The sequence below is a fragment of the Oreochromis niloticus genome, linkage group LG7, assembly GCF_001858045.2.
Source record: "Oreochromis niloticus isolate F11D_XX linkage group LG7, O_niloticus_UMD_NMBU, whole genome shotgun sequence".
In the NCBI taxonomy this organism is placed as follows: Eukaryota; Metazoa; Chordata; class Actinopteri; order Cichliformes; family Cichlidae; genus Oreochromis; species Oreochromis niloticus.
Genome location: NC_031972.2, coordinates 45,524,722 through 45,548,422, shown reverse-complemented (window position 1 = coordinate 45,548,422; position 23,701 = coordinate 45,524,722). Strand labels below are relative to the sequence as shown.

The 23,701-nt window shown below is 40.0% G+C and overlaps 1 protein-coding gene across 2 annotated transcripts in view; it reads right to left on the bottom strand.

The window, feature by feature from the left end:
• LOC100690545 (dispanin subfamily A member 2b) overlaps positions 1 to 14,694 on the bottom strand; it is a 39,247-nt gene extending 24,553 nt beyond the window's left edge. The window contains exons 1-3 of one of the 2 annotated variants that reach the window (XM_019361803.2): positions 14,591 to 14,694; positions 13,889 to 14,136; positions 13,049 to 13,501 (exon numbers count right to left, since the gene is read on the bottom strand). In XM_019361803.2, the coding sequence (XP_019217348.1) occupies positions 13,316 to 13,501; positions 13,889 to 14,113 (411 nt within the window). In that variant the 5' untranslated portion in view covers positions 14,114 to 14,136; positions 14,591 to 14,694 and the 3' untranslated portion in view covers positions 13,049 to 13,315. Of the gene's footprint in view, positions 1 to 13,048; positions 13,502 to 13,888; positions 14,274 to 14,590 lie in introns of those variants that run through there. The other variant, XM_025909297.1, reaches the window with a different exon arrangement.
• Between the last annotated feature and the right edge of the window lie 9,007 nt (positions 14,695 to 23,701).

The window sequence follows — 23,701 nt, the reverse complement described above, 5'->3', positions numbered from 1 at the left end:
AATAAGACTCAACTGTACACCGTGTTCGTGTTTTCTCCAAAACAATAAGTTCCATTGGAGAAGCTTTTCAACGCCTCTCTCTGTCTCTCGCTAGCAAAGTTGACCCAGTAAAGCTAGTTTTTGTCTACGAGCCCGACACAGCCGTATTAGCCAGAGGTCCCTTTACTACGGTTCAGAGCCACAGACCTGTTTTATACATGCGCGCAATAATTTTCCATACGAGATCGCTGCAAAAAGTGCAGCCTTACCTAATGTCTATCCTACTGTTACTCATTTATTTTACTTTTTTAATTCTGTTTCTTTGTTACTCTTTTTTTTTTTCGCTCCGGGACCGTGTCCATAATTTCGTTCCACCTCATGTAAACATGTGATGCAAATATCAATAAAGCTTTCTTGAAACCTTGAATAGGCTGAATAGACATTTTCACTACTCAGACTACATCTCTCTGCTAACATATTCATCAGACTTATATCTAATCCTTCAGGGCTCTAGAGTGCGACCAATTTGGTCGCAAACAGACACACATTATGCCCCTATTGTGGACTAAACCAATCATAGATAGTCAGGGGCGGGACCTCTCTGATTGGCCGTGGTCAATATTGAAATGCAGGTGGATAGAGAGAGGTGAGTAGCTTGAATAAAGCGATAACGATTCATTAAATCCTGAATCGACTTTTAAATATAATTGTGTTTTGCCAGAAACGCCAGATTCTCAGATTAAAGCTCACAAAACTATTTCAACAACCACCAAACAGCAAATGAGAGCAGGTACACGGATTCCACACAAAGACCTAAACACAGAGCGGACCCGACACATCAGAATCAGCTTTCTCTTTCTCGGTTTTCTCACCCGATGGCACGTACACACACACGCTGTCGGAGCTCACCGATTCTGATGCGTAGGGTCCGCTGTGTGTTTATGTCTTTTTGCGCTAGATTCTGAGCTGCAGGTTTTGTCTCTCTCCAACCAAAATTCACAGAGCCAGCAGCAAAAGAAGCAGCAAACTACGCTTCACATTTGATAAATGTCATCATGAATTCCCTCTGACTTTTGCTGTTTTGCTTCCACCACGATAAAAATCACACTTCATGCACAGCTCTCTCTCTCTCTCTGTGTACTTTAGTGATGCGCGAATCATGAACGAATCGTTCAATACTCGAAAATCACTTTACTGACTCGTGAATCATGATTCACAAGCCCAACTGACTCACTGACTCATCCCTGTTGCTGTTAGCAAACTAATTTCATTAGTAGAACTATATCTAGCTTATAATTGTGGAGAAAAAACACAACATCCAGTATCTTAAAAAAAACATTTCTGCTCTGAACTGGAAGAAAAAACCCTGAGTAGAAGCTTACATCAAGACAATAGCTCCTCAGTTCACAGTAGCGTCGCTCTGCTAACATGCTAACAGCACATTTGAGCTACTCACCCCCTCCTTTCCTGTGCTGAATCATAGCGCGAATGAATCACTCAGGACTCACTAACCCCGTCCCTCCTGTGCTGAATCATAGTGCGAACGAATCACTCACTCACTCACTCACTCACCCCCTCCCTCCTGTGCTGAATCATAGCGCGAACGAATCACTCACTCACTCACCCCCTCCCTCCTGGCTCACAGCTTCTTCTTCTTCTTCTTGGTTGGCAACCAATGTTAAGGCACATTGCCGCCCCCTGGCTCACAGCTCAGTGGACATTTAGACGAGAAAATATACAGGGTGGGCCATTTATATGGATACACCGTAATAACATGGGAATGGTTGGTGATATTAAAGTCCTGTTTGTGGCACATTAGTATATGTGAGGGGGCAAACTCCTCAAGATGGGTGGTGACCATGGTAGCCATTTTGAAGTCGGCCATCTTGGATACAACTTTTGTTTTTTTCAATAGGAAGAGGGCCATGTGACACATCAAACTTATTGGCAATGTCACAAGAAAAACAATGGTGTGCTTGGTTTCAACGTAACTTTATTCTTTCATGAGTTATTTACAAGTTTCTCTTTGTTCACAGCCATTGACATGTCGAATGAGGAGCGGATCGAAATTGTGTTGATATCTGGTGAACACAGTAACCGGGTCATTGCAGCAGATTTCATCACAAGACACCCTACGAGACCACCCATCTCCCATGCTACAGTTAGCAAACTGCTTGCTAAGTTTCGTGAAACTGGTTCAGTGTTGGATTTGCCAAAATGTGGATCCAAGAAAACTGTTACTAATGAAGAAACATCAGTGGCTGTCCTTGCTGCATTCAGCAAAAGCCCACAGTGTAGCACCCGCCGCATGTCACTGGACAGTGGCATTAGTCAAACATCCCTTTGGCGGATATTAGCTACTCACAAATGGCACCCTTACAAACTCCAGCTACTGTATGAGCAAAATGTTTTCCTTTCTATCACCACAAGTTGTGGCTTTTTAAAAAACATACTATTTCACTACTTCAGATTTTGTTCATTTACTACTGATTTGTATTTTTGATCCATTTTAAAGGTGAAACAATAAGTAAATATTACTCTTTTTCAATAGAGTTTATTTTTATCGGTTTGAAGTTTTGTCTGGCCCAGGGACATTTCTTGGTTTAAAAATCTGATCCAATTAAATTTAGAACTGCTGTAGGATTTTCTGTAGCTGCACACGTGTGACACATTTTCAATTTATACATTTTCTAATCTGAAAATAAAAATTGTCAATAAAGAAATAGAGAAGATCTCAGTTCAGTTCAGTTCATTTTTATTTCAAACATGTACATTCACAATCATTACAAAATATCATTCCATTTTTTTGTTTGAAAAGGAGTAGGCCGAAGTATACACTTATTTGTCCCTACCCCCTCAAGTTGATTTCCATTTAAGACTTTTGGAAAATGTTTTTTTTATGTTTCCTGATGTGAACTAATCACAGCAGAAGGCAACTCTGAAATGCTTTTAATGTAAGTAATATCTGTGAAAGAACACAATTATAACTGTCACAAACACAGGGACAGCTACGATTGTGGCGACAATGTTGAAATTTTGAGCAGTGGAGCCATAACTTCGTGCACCATCCACACCTCCAGCCATCTTCCTGTCTCTGGCCTGGAAGGATGAAAACATTTTATACACTTTAAAACTGTAAACCAACACATGTTCAATGCTTGCTGTAAGACACTTATGTCATTTTGTCTTTTATGATTTCCTTTCACTATTGTTAGTAAGCCATTTGTTTGGATTGTAGTTTTGCTTGGAGCTGATTGATTTTATGATTATTTCATTTTGCTTGTTGTTTTACTGACATTTGATATATATTTTTATCTTGTTATCACTTTATTTATGAGTTTATTTTACTGAGCTTTATCATGTACCATATCACTTAACATAATGTCCTGCTAAATTTTTAATATAGTTTTTTACACATTTACCTCAGTTATTTTCTGTATACTCTTATTTTATTAATTGCACACCTCATTTGTATAGTTTTCACCTTTTATCATATTTTACATTTACATTATATTTGTAGAAATATTCTTTTGTTATAGGTTGTCTTAATATTCTGGCTTCTGTAACACAGGAATTTCACAAAATGTAATTTCTAATAAGTTAAAATGTGTCACAATAAACTCACCTTGATGGAATGAATGAGAGCTGCAAGTCCAAAACAAAAAGGATTTAAGTAGACAAAGGAAAAGAGCGACCAGATGATATAGTCCTTGGGGGGGCTCAGTGATGACTTGTTGCCCTCTGGTGATGTTCACAGCAGTGTGCTGGACCACTCCAGGCTGACCAGGGAGTCCACCATAACTCATGCCCTGCAATGGCACATCTTCAGTCGGGTAACCTTGAGGATGCATCGCTCAAACTGTTCTCAGCTCAGCTGCAATGTGGAGAGGATAAAAGTGTGAACAAGAACAACAGAGTCACCACAAGTTGTGGCTTTTAAAGCTTTTTTTGGGGGGGGGACAGGAAGCCCAGGTAAACATGACCATGTGATTCATCACTGCAGAAAAGTGAGATACTAAGAATGCATGAAACTCTTAAATCTAAATATGAACCTGCAAAGACACCACTGCCAGTCACAAAGCCTTTTAAATTAATAGCACTGCCAGTTATAGTTTGAGAAATAACCTTTATTGACTGAATTTGATATTGTGACTTTTGGCATTGTGTTTATGAGATGATGAAGCCGTCTTTGCTTAATATTAAAATCTGAAGGGAATAAATAAGTTTTCACAGTACTGTACTTGCACTTTCTTTCCCACTGTTACAAATTTTGCTTGAGTCCTCAGCTTTGTGTAACGGATGGAAGACATGAGGAAATATCTGCATTCAAGCCAAAATAAGAGTTGGTGGAATTCTCTACATACCTTCTTTAACAGTGGACATTAACAAGAAAAGAGATAATGCCATTTCATAATCCAAAGCAATCGACTGAATCAGACTGTTCAAGAAAACAAATGATCAAAAGTGGCAAAGCTCATGTAAATACAACTAATTTGTTATTTTTTTATGCACTAATTCTTGTGGATGTTTTCAGATGTGATCCACTTTAAAACTAAAACAATGAATAAATATTACTTTTTATCAATAGATTTCATTTATATAGGTTTGAAGTTTATCATTACCTGTTGCTTTCTGGCTGCTTCAAATGTCTGGCAAAGGGACATTTCTTGGTTTTCGAAAATCTGGTCCAAATAAAATTATAATTGCTGTATTTTCTGTATCTGCACATGAGTGAAACATTTTTAATTTATACATTTTCAGAGATGGAAAAAAACTCACCACTCTACCCTTTTACCCACTTATGGTATTAAAAAAAAACAATTTATGTCATCAACTAGAAAAGGAACCAGTTGAGGTGGTTCAGGTATCTGACAAGGATGCCTCCTGGGCACCTCCAGGGTGAGGTGTTCCGGGCATGTCCCACTGGGAGGAGGCCCCGGAGCAGACCCAGGACACAGGAGTGATTATATCTCTCAGCTGGGAATGCCTTGGTGTAAATAAACAAAGATAATGTGCATTCATCCAAAAGTCATTGTGTGGGTTACGTAACTTACCTGACAAAGTGAAACAGGCTAAAAGATCTCAAAAAGCAACACACCATGGCATAATATAAAGAAAAAACAGAGAAACAATGTCATTGATATCTGTCCTTCTGGAAAAGGTTACAAAGCCATTTTAAGTTTTTGGGGCACAATGAAAGCCATATTTCACAAGTGGACAAATCTTAAAATACTGGTGAATCTTCCCAGGATTGGCTGGCCAAACAAATTAACTCCAAGAGTGTATCAAGAAATTATCCAGATCAACAAAAGAGCCTGGAACAACATCTAACAGACTGCAGGCCTCACTCGTCTCAGTTAAGGTCATGATTCAAAATTCTAGAAGCAGAAAGAGACTTGGTAAAAACAGCACCCATGGGAGAGTACAAGGAGAAAACCACAAAGGCTCATCTCATGTTTGCCAATAACATCTTTGTGATCCCCAAAAACTTTTGGAAAATATTATGTGAACTTAAAAGTTGACAGTTTGGGAAATTTTGCATCCTGCTACATCTGGCATAAAATTAATACAGCATTTCATAAAGGGAACATCATACAAACAGTCAAACATGTTGGTGGTAGTGTGATGGTCTATGGCTGTTTTGCAGCATCAGGACCTGGATGACTTGCTGTAATTGATGGAACCATGAATTCTTCTCTCTGCTAGAAAATCCTGAAGAAAAGGACTCAGCCTCACTTAATCATCTAAAACACACCAGCAAGTTCACCTCTGAATGGCTCAAAAGAAAGAAAGAAAGACAGATTAGGGATTACTTATTCACAGGTAGCAGGTAGGTTTTCCCTTGAAACCATCCTTTAAAAACTGCATCATAAGGAACAGCCGGCCTGAGACTCACACATGCAGGTTCAAGGGCTTGAGAGAGACAGCAAGAAGGAGAGAGCGAGGGGAACGAGTGAAAGAAAAAAGGATGGCATTAAGATAACAATTCAAGAAGAATAATGGACAAGATGAGAGACCAACTTCAATGTGAAGGTTTATTGCTTATTTCTCAAATGTTATTGTGACTCAAATAGTTGACATGCAGAGATATCATAACATGTAAAAACTTAAACATAATGAAACACAACAGATGGGTGAAGTGTGACTGCAGAGTATCAAGTGTTAGGCCTCAGTCACACAAGAGTAAAAATAGGATGACTACCAACTGGTCACCCGCCGGCTGAGTCTGGTGGGAGGCAACCTGTCTCTGTCAGACTCAGAATGAAAGCAACCACTCTTAGATTGGTCAGGTTCTGCAATTAATTGCCACATAATTTACAAATGCAAGTAGATTGCTGACTCTTGCAATCACTTGAATCAGTCTGTCCCATTGTGTATCAAATTGTGACAGACACAAATTGAAGTAACTGAGCTTTTTGGCAGTAAATTTTAATGAATATATGAGTCATACAAATACACACACACAAAAAAAGAAACATGCATTGCTAGGGAAGGACAGTTAAATTCTCACCCAAAACCACACAACAGCTGCAAATGCTTCCTGGAACATCACGTTCCAAAAGCAACATTCTGTGGTATTATCATACGAATAACATGTTAACAATGCATAGCTTTTCTGGCAATATTAAGATAAATACTATCACATTCAAATTGTTGTTTATTTGTGTTAAAAACTAGTAGCAGTGATACGAAGAGGAAAGAATGGAGCCAGAGCTCATCACTCCAACAAAATTATATCACTTATACAAAATGTGCAAAAGCACAAATGGGTCAATGTTTAGTCACACTGAAGCCTTTTTGTTATTGTTTTCTCAATAGACTTTCAATAAAATAGTTCTAAATAGATTCTGGTAGTTTACCACAATATGATGTATGAATAAAAAATATGTTTTGAGGGAGGTATTGTTTTTAACTGTAGTCGTAACCCAAGCAGAAATTTATATAGTAGAAAATAAAAAACGGAAACTTTTCTGTCATTTAATTTTTTATTCCTTTATTAATTTGTATAGTATGATTGGCCATAAAGGAGGTTAAAATTACAGTTAAAAGTCCAAAATGTATGCTTGTGCTTGTTTGTGGTGAGCAGCAGATCAAAGAGTTATGACTTATAAATGGCTTCAAGCGCACATTCAGACCTGTGAGACTCATTTAGCCCCTCAGACACTGAGTCATGCCTCTGTGCTACATGCACACATTTCTGCGTCTCTATGGAATATGGCACATTTTGTGTCATATTCTATACTGAACTGTAAATTTAGTCTTTTTCAAGGAAGCAATTTTATATTCACTGTTTTCTTAAAAGTCTTGGTTTTATGCATTTACTACTACTAGGGAGAACAAACATGAGGTTTAAAAACTTTTGTCCTCCACAATGAAAAATGGCTGAAAATAAGAACAGGCATCACTTTAGCCAGCTCTTTGATTAATTCTGCGCTCAGCTTTCCAGTCTTTAGTATCATTGAAATGCAGCCAGATGCTGCTTATTTTACGTTTTCACTTGTCTCTTTCTTGCATTGAAATTCGGCTCCTCTGTGTATCTGGCATGTACCACTACACTTGCTAGCTTCAGAGCTCATGCCCCCCTTCCTTCTTTCACATAATGGTATGATGCCCGTTTGCTGTTGCATGTGATTGGTGTTCACATCAACATAAAATCCATCCCTTGGCTGCAATGTTGGGGCCAGATATAATTGTATTTATGTGTCTGCAAAGTGTGTTACAGTAACATTACAACAGCTCTTCATCCAAACTTTTGCACCAAGCAACATATGGAGGAGACACCTTTAACTTGAGTTTAGTCACTTAGTAACTCAACACCAATTAGTTCACAATTAGTTTAAATTCATCTGCCTGAACTGCAATAGTGCAGCTGACCATGGTAGTTGGCCATATGGGCACAAAACGGGCACTTAATGGTTTTCCCACACCTTATGATGGTTCATAGACTTGACCCAAGACAGAGAAAAAGGAAGATACAGATTTCTTTATATCCACTGTGACCGGCCATCTTTGAACAGAGACGGTGGTTTATGACACCAACTGTCTGTCATCTATAATCCAGTTTTGAGATCCCTTCCCAGACGCCTTAACGCTCACTCACATCCTGGGCCATTTGACCTCAGGAAATCACATGATAGGGTGGGGCTAGGTTTCACAATGAGCTCACCCGAAACCTTGGCTGATTGTGACCTACACCCATTTTCACACCTTGGCTCATGTGATTAGGTAGAAGATCCTCAGGGGGTCCATTGTCCCTCTTGGCTGGTTACTCCCACTGGGTTTAAATCTGGGACTCTCCACCATTGACCCTAGAACTGAAGAAGCTTCTCGGATGAGAGGTGAAACGTCTTCAAGCAACTTAAAGAAGTCCAGATGCTTTTCTTTCCAAGCTCCTTAGAATACAGATTTCTTCTGTTGGGGAAGCATGCAGTACTTTAAGAAGATTGAAATGGTTGAACTAGAAATGTACTAACCTCATTCATAAGCTACTGCACAGATTCTCCACAATACACAAGTAAAATTTTGGATAAAGATCACTCCATCAGCATGTTTCTGTGACAAATTAAGCATGCCACACCTTTAACAAGTTCTTATGTGACTTTGTGAGCTGTAACTTGGTCCCCTTTAATAAATGCACTCATAAAGTAATCTGTGTGTCTATATAATATAAGATACTACTAGTTCTTTCATGCATAATAGACACTACAGAGGGCAGCTATTGAAAAACGGTTCTCTTGTATATGCATGCGTTTTGTTGTTATAGTTGCATATCAGCTAACACAGTGTTGCTTGTACATCTTCCCATACACTGCTTTCTATTGGTCAGTCATGGGAAGTGCAGTTTATTTCAGTCAAAACCAAGATGGTGGCAGGAAGTCAGAAATGCTGAACAACTATGGATTCTTGTAAATTGTAAATTCTTTTATAGGATTTAGTTGCAGGTAGAAAAAATATGCTAGGATCAAATAGCATCTAAAGATTCATATTATTGTAAAAATTACAATATTTATTTTGTGGTGGGTGAAATGTGCAATCAGTCACGTGTCTACAAAATCACTGGCTATATAATTTAACTGCAATTCATATCATTACCGTATTGTTCTTGCTAAACCTGATCTGCAGGACTTTTTTAGTGTAAATCAATTGATATTTGTTAATGGGTTTTTTTAAAGCAAAACAATTTTTTTGCATATTATCTTCATGAGTTAGTGTCTTAATATTTTGTATAGTTGAAGTTCAGCAATATAGGAACAGGAATAAGATGGGAAAGCCTACAGTATGCTGGAGGATATACCAGGTGAGTCAATTGAGGATGATGCCAGGCTGATTAATGGTTGATAGAAAAACAAAAAGAATGAGGATTATTCATGATTGTTCAGTGCTAGCAGCAGTGACGGTTGAGGAGCTGTGGGTGGAGAGGTGGAAGATGATGCTGAGGGAGGGAAGGATGTACCATGACACATATTGTTATACTTTTAAAATCAATGTAAAAAAATATCTAGCTCTTGACTGATGAGGGGCTTTTTAGGCTTTTCTACAAAAAAAATCTCAATACATCCAGAGCACAAAAAAAATGTTTGCATCAACAGGTACTATACGTAATCTTGCTAAAAGTGTCAACAGATACCACAATGCTGTATGCCCACAAAGAACAAAATATGCATGTAGTGTTTTGTGGCACTGCGCCCTGGATGCTTTTTCTACTTCTATACATGATAGACAGGAAGTTAATGATGAGAAGGCCATGGTGAGCTGAGAACATGGTATCAAATGGTAAATGTCCTGTATTTGTATAGCGCTTTACTTAGACCCTATGGACCAGACATGATCGCCACGAGGTCAGTAAGCACAACCGGGAATCCATAAATAATGCGCCCTGGATTATAACGGGCACTATCGATTGTTGAGAAAATGAAAGGATTTAAAGTGCGCCTTAAAATAGTATTTCAACAGCATTGTGCTGGAAAACTTGGGTCCTCGGTTTTATGTGGAAGTCATTTTGACATGGACTACCTACTCAAGCACTGTTGCACACTGAACACACTCCCTCATAGTAACATGTCAAATTACCATGAGCCTCCAAAGCTCCAAGGTCAAAATCCAATCAAGAATCCATGGAATACACTTGACCAATCCTGATCCACTGAGGACCCACTTCCCATCACCATCAACCATCAGCTATGATAGTAATCTGCCATTAATGATTAATGACACATTATTGAAGTGGAAGCTTCTTTTTTAATTTGGTGTCTCTCTCTACTTGCAGATGTGGAGAGAGACCAAAGCATGCTGCTGTATGCACATATTTAATAGGAGGTTAGAGTCCAACCTATTGCTCTTATGATCTAACATTCATAATAAATGCAAAGTAACAGTAACGTTAGTTAGTGTCTGAAAAACCCTGTGACTTTTCTCAGTTTCTGATTTAAACCATTTCATGTTCAGCTGCAGGTCTAAACATGTTCTGTCAGAAAAGCAGAGCAAATATCTGAACTAGAGCACTGACTTCAGTGAACAATTTACCCTGAATAAAGAATAATCATAATAGTCATAATTAGAGTCACACCTATGGCAAAGGAGACCCATTGAGTGCAAATCATGAGCACTGCTAATAATGACAGAAAGCATCTTTGGGAAAACTTTAACGGATTACGTTTATGAGCTATAGGCAGCCAGACAAGAGGGTAATACAGATGCTTTGGCTTCATTTTTGGGGAGCTTTTAGGTCATCCATGTTTTCTACAGTCATTAGTTCAGATGGACAGATCCCAGTGGGTTCACCATACATTGCTGTAAGTACACATTTGTTCAGTAGTTGTCTTAAACATTTTTTAAATATTTATTCTTATTTGTTACTGTTATGATGTAACGGGGGTGTACAGGTTTTTGTCCACCAGGGGGCAACGGTTTTTGGAGAGCAGCGTCGGTTTTTGTTGTGCATGCCCCAGTGGTGTAAATAAAGGAGTGACTGTGAGGTCGACATAGTCTCCATGATTCCCTATTGCACGATATCACAATTATTTTAGCCAAACTCAAATATCTTTCTATTTACTGATTATGTTCTGATCAGTATGAGCATAATTAACTATCAGCAAAAATGTCATATGAATTATAATTCTGTGTTTAACTCTTACAACATTTAACACTAGTTTTCTTGCTCAAAAGTATAATCATGGGGTGGCAACACAGTTCGTATCTTCTCAAACTCAGACATGACTAAACAGGTCAGTAGTGGATCATGTCTACACACAAAAACTAGAATAGATTGCATAGAAATTTTCACTACTCAGACTAAATCCCTGCTAACATATATATCAGACTTATATCTAATCCTCACTAGCAGATAGGGAAAAGCTCTGCTTTTGCACGCTGACCACTTTCAACACATTATTAACACAAGGCTGATTTTCAAGTCCTTTTATTCCCTCAGCTGCGATAGCAAGGGGCAGTCAGGGGGACATCAGTCTCTCTTTACTCCACATTACACAACAGTCCACATAAGGGTTGCACTCTTCAGTGTTTTTGTGATCTTAAAGAGGAGATCACAATGTTCCTGTTCAACAGCAGGCAAATCCCCCCCCCAACAAGTACAGCTCTACAGTCAGTGTCTACTTTCTGAGTGATATATTCAAACATCTGAAAAGAGAATGCTTAGTGGACTTGAGGTGGACTTCCTCTGCCCATGAAGGTGAAGGAGACGACATTCACAACCTACTGAAACTTGCTGATATGCTGTCTTCTGTAGCCACAGCACAGGAGCTGCAAAGTTTAGGACTGAGGTTAACATACATCATTCCCCTTATCAAAGTGGCATTAATGCTCAGTGTGTTTGGATCAACATACAAATGTGACTCAGGCTTTTCACACATGAACTCAATAAAAATCAGCTCCCATTCAATGCACAGAACAAAAAATGAATAAATAACTTCTCACACTAATGTCAACAGGGTAACTACATATCAACATATATGTAGGCTACAACAGTCTTGAGGTGAATGTTGTTGTGGTTTGACGCTGTGTAAATAAAACTGAATATTACTGGATGAGTAACAAGCCATGCCTGACTTAAAATTGAAATTATGTTCCATCAGGGTGAATCTGTAATTGTTATATTTGTGTGTATAATTCTAAGGCGCACTATTGATTTTTGAGAAAAAAACGATAGTGCGCCTTATCTCTGATTTTTGTTAGAGAGACTTCTGGATATTATTCAGGATGTCGCCATAGACAAAGTTGAACGGCGCCTCAGGGCAACCGTGGCTCAGGGGATTGGGAAGCTCATCTGTAACCGGAAAGTTGCCGGTTCGATCCCCCTGCTCTCGCTGTCCTGGTCGTTGTGTCCTTGGGCAAGACACTTTACCCTACCGCCTGCTGGTGTTGGCCAGAGGGGCCGATGGCGTGATATGGCAGCCTCGCTTCTGTCAGTCTGCCCCAGGGCAGCTGTGGCTACAACTGTAGCTTGCCTCCACCAGTGTGTGAATGTGAGAGTGAATGAATAGTGGAATTGTAAAGTGCTTTGGGTGCCCAGAAAAGCGCTATATAAATGCAATCCATTATTATAATGTAATGAGTTTCTGCAGTGATGGCTTTGATATGATTTAATCATTAATGTTGTGCACATTCAGATGTGTAATATGAGCAAAATTGATTGGTTTTTAAATTTAAAAAAAAACTATTACTACTTCAGATTCTGTTCGTTTACAATTCATTTGTTATTTAAATGCAACTATTCTTGTGCATATTTTCAGATGTGATCAACTTTAAAAGTGAAACAATGAATAAATAATACTTCTTTTATTAGTTCCTTTATATTGGTTTGAAATGTATTGTTACCTGTTGCTTACAGGCTGCCTCAAATGTTTGGCCCATGGACATTTCTTGGTTTGAAAATCTGATCCAACTAAATTTGTAACTGCTGTAGTATTTACATGAGTGAAACATTGTCAGTTTATCTATTTTCAGAGAAGGAAAACACCACTCTGCCCTTTTCCCCACTCATGGTATCAAAAAACTATGTCACCGGTTGGGGTGACATAATTATAATTAGTCAAAAATGTGTAAAGCACAGTAAAATAGAGAGCCATTTATTGAAATGTGAAGCTTTTTAATTCTTAACGATTTGTTAACAGGATTTCTGCATCAACTAACAAAGTCTGAAAACAAAACTTGTCAGTAAAGAAATGGAGAAGACTTCCATTTAAGACTTTTGTAAAATGGGTTTTTTTCCTCAGATGATGCAATTAAAAAGTTATAGAAGGTTGCAGAATTTATTTTAAGCAGGAAAACAAATGAGACCTAACCACAGCAGGAGGAGACTAAATTACTTACAAAGCAATTAATGATGGTTGTACCCATAATATGGGCGAGAGGAAAGTATAAAAGTAGTGAGAACAGCCATCCCAATTATGAAAGCCAGGAACCCAATGGCAACTATGATTGTGGCGATAATGTTGAGACAGCGAGCAGTGGAGCCATAACGTCGTGCACCATCCACATCTCCAACCACCTTCCTGTCTCTGGCCTGGAAGGATGAAAACATTTTATACACTTTAAAAACTTTAATTTCTGACATTTCCTGTGTTGCTACTTCTGGTCAGTCATTTGTTTGATTATTTTTAATTTATTCTCACTTTAAGATTTTATCTTACTGAGCTCTGTCCTGTACCATATCGATTTTTTTTACACAATGTTGTATTACATTTTATTTCGAACCCCCCCACCACCACGACACACACACACACACACACACACACACACACACACACACACACACACTTTTCTTTCATTTAATTGAACTCCTTTTGTGTAGCTGTAATCTTTTATCATATTTTATTACATTTAGCACATTAAAGCAAGCACATAAATGATGTCATTTCTAAGAAATTAAAATTTGTTACAATAAACTCACCTTGATGGAATAAAGGAGAGCTACAAGTCCAAGGCAAAAAGGATTTGCGTAGACAAAGCAGCAGATTGACCACATGATATGGTCTTGCGGGTACTCAATGATGACTGGTTTATCTGTGTTGATGTTCACAGCAGTCTGCTGGATCACTGTAGGCTGAATAGGGAGTTCACCATAACTCACGCCCTGCAATGGCACGGCTTCAGTCGGGTAATCTTGAGGATCCATCACTCAAACTGTTCTCAGCTCAGCTGCAATGTGGAGAGGAGAAAGTTGTGCAAGAACAAGAGTCACCACAAGTTGTGGCTTTTGAAGCTTTTGGGGGTTGGAACAGGAAGCTCATGAAAACGGATCAACAATTGTGTGATTCATCACTACAAAATAAATAACACACTAAGAATGCATCAAACTGTCACATTTCTAAATATGAACCTGCAAAAAAAATTATTCATAGCAATGTCAGGTATAGTTAATATATAGTATACTTTATTAGCTGGATTTAAATGTAATATTGATGTTATGCTCTTCAGATGATGAAACTACAGTGGGCCAAAAAAGTATTTAGTCAGCCACCAATTGTGCAAGTCCTCCCACTTAAAAAGATGAATCATATTGTCTGATTTTTAAAGAATTTATTAGCAAATTATGGTGGAATATAAATATCTGGTCAACTACAAACAAGCAAGATTTCTGGCTCTCAGAGACCTGTGGCTCCTCTGTCCTCCACTCACTGCCTGTATTAATGGCACCTGTTTGAACTCATTATCGGTATAAGAGACACCTGTCTACAACCTGAAACAGTCACACTCCAAACTCCACTATGGCCAAGACCAAAGAGCTGTCAAAGGACACCATAAACACAAATTGTAGACCTGCATCAGGCTGGGAACACTTAATCTGCAATAGGTAACCAGCTTGGTCTGGGAGCAATTATTCAAAAATGGAAGACATACAAGACCACTGATAATCTCCCTCGATCTGGGGCTCCATGCAAGATCTCACCCCGTGGGTTCAAAATAATCACAAGAACGGTGAGCAAAAATCCCAAATGGGGGGACCTAGTTAATGACCTGCATAGCTCTTTGACCAAAGCAACAAAGACTACCATCATTAACACATTACGCCGCCAGGGACTCAAATCCTACAGTGCCAGATGTGTCCCCCTGATTAAGACAGCACATGCCCAGGCCTCTCTGAAGTTTGCTAGAGAGCATTTGGATGATTCAGAAGAAGATTGGGAGAATTTTATATGGTCGGTTGAAACCAAAATAGAACTGTTTGGTAAAAACTCTACTTGTCATGTTTGGAGGAAAAAGAATGCTGAGTTGCATCCAAAGAACATCATACCTACTGTGAAGCATGGGGATGGAAACATCATGCTTTGGGGCTGTCCTTTCTGCAAAGGGACCAGGACGACTGATCCATGTAAAGGAAAGAATAAATGGGGCCATGTATTGTGAGAGGGCATTGAAGATGAAATGTGTCCGGATCTTGCAGCATGACAATGATCCCACAACAAAACTGTTTTATAGACTACATGACAGCATTCCTCAGCATTCCACAGCATTCCACTAGCTCCTATATATCTTTCTGATCTTTTAAATTGGTATACTCCGGCAAGTCATTCAATGCAGACTCTTTACTTTTGACGAGCAAAAATCAGGGAGAGAAAGTGTTAACAGACAGGGATAAAAAATGATATTAAATGTCTCAGTGTGTTAATAGCAGGTAAAACTGGAACTGGATCAATCTCCTCCACAAGCACAGAGGCCGGAGCAAAATGACAGACCAACACCATCAACATCATCAGAACTATAACCAGGGCGAGCTAAATATTCCAGGACTGGGTATCGTCACTGATTTCTAGAATTGATTCGATTCCGATTCACAAGGTCTCGATTCAATTCGATTCAAATCAGGGAAATTTTGCCTCAGACAGTCAGAATTATTATAATTCTGATCATTTATTAGTACATATCCATATCTTTATATCTATAAAAAGAAAGCTGACATTTGTGAGACTTCATCAGAGGTGTAAGCATCACAGCAGATGCCTTTGAGTCAAAGTAACTGAGGATAAAACACAGAAAAACAAGGAGATTTTCCTGGCCTCTTTTTATAGCAGATAGCAGATCCACTGCTGTATAAATATGAGTGAAGAGTAACTGTTTCCTGTTTCTGAAGAACTGGTGGAGCATGTATTTGCCCCTCCCCCCCCAGAGAGACAGGAAACTGAGAAGGTGTGAATAAGCAGTGTGTATTTGACAAAAATAAGTGTGCAGCCAGGGTAATTGTCACTGAACAAAACTGTTTTATAGACTACATGACAGCATTCCTCAGCATTCTACAGCATTCCACTAGCTCCTATATATCTTTCTGATGTTTTAAATTGGTATACTCCGGCGAGATCTTTGAGGTCTGCGGACCAAATGCTTCTAGTTGTCGCTAGGTCTAGATTAAAACACAGAAGATCGGGCTTTTGCTGTGACTGCTCTGAAACTGTGGAATAAACTGCCTTTACATATCAGGACCTCTCCAACACTGGATACTTTTAAAACTCGTTTAAAGACCCATTTTTACTCTTTGGCTTTTAATTCTGTATGAGTCTGTCGTTATTTTATTCTTATTATTTTCTTATCTTTTATTTTACTTTCCTTTTAAGTTGTATCTGATTATTTTATTGTAGAGTACTTTGGTCAACAGTTGTTGTTTTTAAAAGTGCTATATAAATAAAATTGATTGATTGATGATTTTCTTTCACAAGCTGCATAAAATTTTTGGGTCTATCGCTAAAATGAGTGCAACAGTAACAGGGCTGGACTGGGACAAAAAATCGGCCCGGGCATTTTGACTAGAGACCGGCCCACCAGGATAGAGATTGAAAATGTGACGTCATTCAGGGGTAAAACCGCAAAGGATTCTGGGAACTTGAGGCAAGAGGTACTAGCGCACGCAGGCTTTCAATTGAACTCAGTTACACAGCGATAAAAAGAAACCCAAAAAATGGCAAGAAGCTGTTGTATTATTAACTGCAATAGCCGGTCGCATGACAGCCACGGGAAGCCGACGGGTAAAGAGATCGTTTTTTTATCGGATTATGTCGTTGAAGAGAAATTTTTTAAGCCATGTTTCTGAAGTAAGAGCCAACGGATGGTCTGGATATACCAAATATAACGTCCCAGAACACTCCAGCTCACGTTAGTCTGCTCCAAGCATTCCCACAAAGGTCAGTGTTTTGTAGTAGTTAATACGTCACTTTTCTTAACATAATTCGTGATATAGGTTACAAGCAAGTCTGGCGCTGAACAGAAATTGTCGCGCTATGCTTCTTTGTTTAATGTGCATAAATAGTGAATTGTCATGACACAATATTGCGTTTCGCTTCTGTTATTACCACGGTACACTGACAAAAACATATACTTTTATTCACAGGATAAAACAGTTGTTTTGTATCACTAATTGTCCAGTGCGATTACAACATACAATATTATTGTCACTGCTACATTTCTGTAATGCGTACCAGAAATTATTTCCACTACTAATTAATTACCGTTGAGCTCAAAGGTTATATTAATAAACGGTTAACGAATGTGTATTTATGACGACGATTTGTGAGACTGGTAAACTTACCTTTGTTTGTACGATGGTCTTTCGTTCTACACGGTGCATTTCAAGGTCCTGTACCCATCCGTCGGTAAACTGTACCTGGGCTTGTTGCAGTGACCTGAAGTTACTAAAAACTTCATGAGTGTATGCACTCACTCCAAGAACCATATAATTATAAATCTGAGCGTGGTGAAAGTTGGGCAGCACGCTAACGTCTTTTGTCCACTCTGTGTGCTCCTAAGGGTCTGACCCTTTCACTCCTTTGATTTTTTCCTTGTATCTTTTCTTTGCCTTTTCGTCGAGTCTCTCTTTGTACGGACCGGCATTGTTCTCCTTAGTTTTGTACATTCCTTTTTTGTGCGGCAAAAAAAAATCAAGAAGGTATTGGAACCAGAGAATGAACTTTTTGCGGTGCTGCAAATGCTTGCATTTGATGCGGTACTTGGATTGTTTTGCCTCGAGTTCCCGGCATGCAATGCGCGAAAGTCACGTGATCTGTCAATCGCTATAGGAAAAACCTTAAATTAAGACCAAGAACACTAGAGGTGAGACATGATCATTAATTAATATTAAAATTAATAAATGGCAGATTTAGTGATATTTTCATAAACACCTCCTTTCCTTTTTTTGTTCTCCATTTTCTTTAGTTCGTCTATAAGATTGCTAAACAAGGGGAGGGTGCATCCGGCCTCCTCGGCTGTAATTGGTCCAGCCCAGAGTCGATCATGACCAATTGGCCAATCCAACACCTTTCATTATATATACCCTTCCTAAAAAACAAAAAAAAAAACAAAAAATCCATCGGCCCATAAAAACAAAAAATCGCCAGCGGCCCACCTGCCCGGTATGCCCGATGGCCAGTCCAGCTCTGAACAGTAAAAACACTAGGAAGAAACTGACATTCTAGGGGTAAAACATGTTTCTGTTGTAAGAACTGTGCAGCTGCTAACAAAAACTTCTCTGTAAATCCAGGTCCAAAGTTGACCCCAGACTCCTTTACAGGCCAAAGAAAGGTGAAAAGGAAATCTGCAAGAAATGAATTAAAAGAAAAGTGTGTCATTCAATGCAGATTTTCTACTTTTGACGATACACAGCAAAAATCAGGGAGAGAAAGTGTTAACAGACAGGGATAAAAAATGATATTAAATGTCTCAGTGTGTTAATAGCAGGTAAAACTGGAACTGGATCAATCTCCTCCACAAGCACAGAGGCCGGAGCAAAATGACAGACCAACACCATCAACATCATCAGAACTATAACCAGGGCGAGTTAAATATTCCAGGGCTGGGTATCGTCACTGATTTCTAGAATTGATTCGATTCTGATTCACAAGGTCTCGATTCAATTCGATCCACGATTCGATTCAATTCGATTCAAATCAGGGAAATTTTGCCTCAGACATTCATAATCATTATAATTCTGATCATTTATTAGTACATATCCATATTTCTATATCTATAAGAAGAAAGCTGACACTTGTGAGCTTCATCAGAGGTGTAGGCATCACAGCAGATGCCTTTGAGTCAAAGTAACTGAGGATAAAACACAGAAAAACAAGGAGGTTTTCCTGTCCTGTCTTTTTATAGCAGATAAAAATATTAAAAAATATTCTGCAGTAGAACAAAAACAGAAGACAGCCATGAATCAACATATAAACATTACCTTACCTGATGCTGCTGAAGTGAAGCAGAGCAGAGGTTTAATTAATTAGAGACTAAGTTTAAATTTCTTCAGTATTGAACAGCAGAAGTGAAGAAATTAGACTTTCTTGTCAAAGTCAGTTTAAAAAAAGTTTTCCCACTGTTGCCAAAGTGCTTGCTCATAGGGGGCCGTATGGCAGTGTGCAGATCTGATCGGGTGTGAAGTTGGTTCTGTCTTCTAAGGAGCTGTTGTAACACACCCAAAGAAAGATTCTCGGTCTGACCAACCGTCTCAGTCGTGGGCAAAAAGATGAGAGTCAATAAAATTCTAAAAGATAATTTAGCCAGCTATGCCACACGACCAGTTGCACTCCACGTGTTGCCTTTACCAGGGTTAGAAGTTGTCGTCTGAGACCCACCACCCTGTAAGCATATAGCCAGTGGTCACTCCAGCCTCTGCAACTCTGCTGCCTTTAGGCTGTGGCATATAATAGGCCCTGGCCTGCAGTTACAAAAGACCAGACTGCAGTGACAACAGCTAAAGCACTTTGGAGCAAGGTAATTCAGCCCTTCGGTGCACCGAGACGACTGCTGTCAGACCAAGGTCCTAACTTTGAATCGCAATTAGTGCATGAGCTGTGTGAATTGTATGGTATAAAGAAGGATCATACAACACCCTATCACCCAGCTGGAAATGGGGCCTGTGAACGGCTTAACCGGACTCTTCTGGGGTTGCTGGGCACATTAGGTGAAGAGAGGCGAAACTGGCAAGATCACCTGCCTGAGATGATCCAGGTATATAACAATACAGTGCACAGTTCTACAGGATATTCACCACATTATTTGATGTTTGGAAGGCATGGATTTCTTCCCCAGGATCGGCTGATGGGCCTTACTGAAAATGTGGGCTGCTCTTCTGTGAGCAACTGGGTGCAATGCCATCAGAGACGGCTGCAGTATGCCTTCCGAAAAGCTCAAGAACATAGAGACTCTGAAATGTCCCGGCAAAAGAAATATTATGACCTGAAAGCAGATGTTCTTCCATTGTTGCCTGGAGAGAGAGTATTACTACAGGACTTGAGAGCAAGGGGCTGAGGTAAGTTGGCAGATAGGTGCGAGCAGCGACCTTATGTTGTCATAAAACAAGCAGATCCTGATTTGCCGGTGTATGTGATTAGACAAGAAGGGGGAAATGTTGAGAAAGTGATGCATCGTAACTTAATGAGACCTTGTTTGTTACCTATGCAACAAGACATGCAGAACTCTAAGAGTGAGGTGGAGACAGCCAGGCAGGAAGATTTAAAAACTGGAAATGCATTGCCACACACTGGTAGATCTCCAGCTGCTCCACCCTGGGTTGGGTTTTGGCTTCCTACAGAAATCCCTCTTGATGCTGACCCAGAAGACATCGAGACAGGACCCATTCATCAAGAACCCAGACGGTCAACAAGAACAACCAAAGGACTGCCTCCACAGAGATTTGGAGACTAATATTTATAGATTACATGGTCATTGGGCCAATGACCATTTCAGCAGGGAGGGGTGTAACATGGTAGACTAATGTGCCTGTGTTAATTCAGATCCATATTATTGTGTGAAGTTGCACTGGGTTGGGAGTGGTTGTGTGTGTGTGTGTCACATTTTTGGTGAGCCAATGGCTGGAATGGGGTTGGACTAATTAGAGGCAGGTGTACTTGATTGCACTGATACACTGGTCTACTTATAGCCCACACTACAAACACTGCGGTGTCATTTTGTCTCTCTGTGCAGGCCAGGGCTTATTATATGCCACAGCCTAAAGGCAGCAGAGTTGCAGAGGCTGGAGTGACCACTGGCTATATGCTTACAGGGTGGTGGGTCTCAGACGACAACTTCTAACCCTGTTAAAGGCAACACGTGGAGTGCAACTGGTCGTGTGGCATAGCTGGCTCTGGCCTTGGGACTGTGTGTTTTTATTAGATTCATAAATGGGACACTGGACTGTTTTATCTTTTATCTTTTATCTCTTGATTATTTGTCAATAAATTATCTTTTAGAATTTTATTGACTGTCATCTCTTTGCCCACGGCTGAGACGGTTGGTCAGACCGAGAATCTTTTTTGGGTGTGTTACACTGTCTTCTTGTAGTCGTTTTCTGACCGTCTCCACTGCCTCCGTGGTGGGTATGCAAGTGAAGAGAGAGACTACATCATGGTTTTATCTGGATCCAGGGTAAGTTTCTGGACCTTGTCGGTGAAGTCGGTGGAGTTCTTGATGTGATGTGGGGTGTTCCCCACAAGAGGTGCAAGGATGGTAGCAAGCAGTCCATCTGCATCTTAAGGATAAAGGACACTCTTTCGAGGATGCCAATGTTCACATTTTGGACAGAGAGGACAGATGGTTTGAAAGAGGAGTGAAAGAGGCCATCTATGTCCACTGTGAGCGACCATCTTTGAACAGAGGCGGTGGTTTACGACACCAACTGTCTGCCATCTATAATCCAGTTTTGAGTTCCCTCCCCAGACGCCTTAACGCCCACTCACATCCTGGGCCATCTGACCTCAGGAAATCGCATGATAAGGTGGGGCCAGGTTTCACAATGAGCTCACCCGAAACCCTGGCTGATTGGGACCCGCACCTGCTTTCACACCTCGCCTCATGTGATTAGAGGATCACCAGGGGGTCCTTTTGTCCCTCTTTGGGGGGATACTCCCACTGTGTTTAAATCTGGGACTCGCCACCATTTGACCTTAGAACTGAAGAAGCTTCTCGGATGAGAGGTGAAACGTCTTCAAGCAACTTAAAGAAGTCCAGACGCTTTTCTTTGCAAGCTCCTTTGACTACGATGACCTGGATGACTGAGAACCTTCACAGACTTCATCACTGTTGGATTTATATTTTATTATTGTCATTTATATTGAGAAATATTTAACCATATATGCTTAGAGGTGTATAATCGATTGTGTAGTGATAGGATGTGTGATCTTTAGGAGTCTGCAAAGACTTTGTGTGCATTCCAGAGTGTTCTGGCATTCACACCCACATCCAGGGAGCATGGGAGAGGTCATACCTTCTCTTATTGTTTTATGGTAGGATAAACATATCTATATCTGTTTTAGTCTAAGTGCCTGTTGTTTAGATGAACTGCTGGACTTCCAGACCAGCAGGGTTAGGGAAGTCGTTTATGGGGTCACACACTGACACCCCCCCCTCCATAGGACCATATACATAGGTTAATGAACCTATGTATATTCATGTAACCTCAATAAAAGAGCATTGTTGCGAGGGAGCAGACGAGAGCAACTGGGGTCAAGTGAAGGAACGGCGTTTGTCCCGTTGATCTCCCTCGTATACGAGAATCATAAAGAGCTCTGCTTGGTGTCTGATAATTTTTGCTGCGTAACTGAATTGTCTTGAACGTTCCAGCGAAAAGGTTTACGCTACAAACCTATCAATCACTCTTCCAAGTGACTTCTTCAGTCTCAGATGGCTGCAGGTTTCCCCAACCTTATAAACAATACATTTGCATAATGACTGAAACTAGCACCACCAAAGGAACAGTGGGCTGGGAAGTCAGTTCCATCATCATAATTATGCAAATTCTCATGACCATTGATCAAGGCCCACTAATCAATAGCCATTCACCATTCACAGAGAGTTAGGGAATGGCTGCAATCACAGCATTGTAAGATAGCGAAATATGTACCTTTAGGCCCCACCTTCAATTCTACTGTAGATCAGATTAGATTAGATAAAACTATTAATCCCTTGGGTGGGTTCCTCCAGGAAATTCTGTTTCCAGTAGCACAGCACCGACAGAAGTAGCAAAAGAATGTACGCAGAAATAGAAATATACCATATATACACATATAGACATATACAAAGCATGGAGGTCCTGAGTTCAATTCCACCATCAGGCTGGGGTCTTTCTGTGTGGAGTTTGCATGTTTGCCCCGTGTTTGTGTGTGTTCCCTCCGGTTACTCTGGCTTCCTCCCACTGCAGTTAGTGGGGGTAGGTTAATTGGGGAAAAAAAAAAATCTAAATTGCCCATAGGTATGAATCTGAGTTAGCCCTGTGACAGACTGGCGACCTGTCCAGGGTGTACCCTGCATCTTGCCCAGTTCAATTTTATTTATATAGCGCCAAATCACAACAGCAGTCGCCTCAAGGCGCTTTATATTGTACAGTAGATCGTACAATAATAGATACAGAGGAAAACCCAACAATCATATGACCCCCTTTGAACAAGCACTTTGGCGACAGTGGGAAGGAAAAACTCCCTTTTAACAGGAAGAAACCTCCGGCAGAACCAGGCTCAGGGAGGGGCGGGGCCATCTGCTGCGACCGGTTGGGGTGAGAGAAGGAAAACAGGATAAAGACATGCTGTGGAAGAGAGACAGAGATTAATAACAGATATGATTCAATGCAGAGAGGTCTATTAACACATAGTGAGTGAGAAAGGTGACTGGAAAGGAAAAACTCAATGCATCATGGGAATCCCCGGCAGCCTACGTCTATTGCAGCATAACTGAGGGAGGATTCAGAGTCACCTGGTCCAGCCCTAACTATATGCTTTAGCAAAAAGGAAAG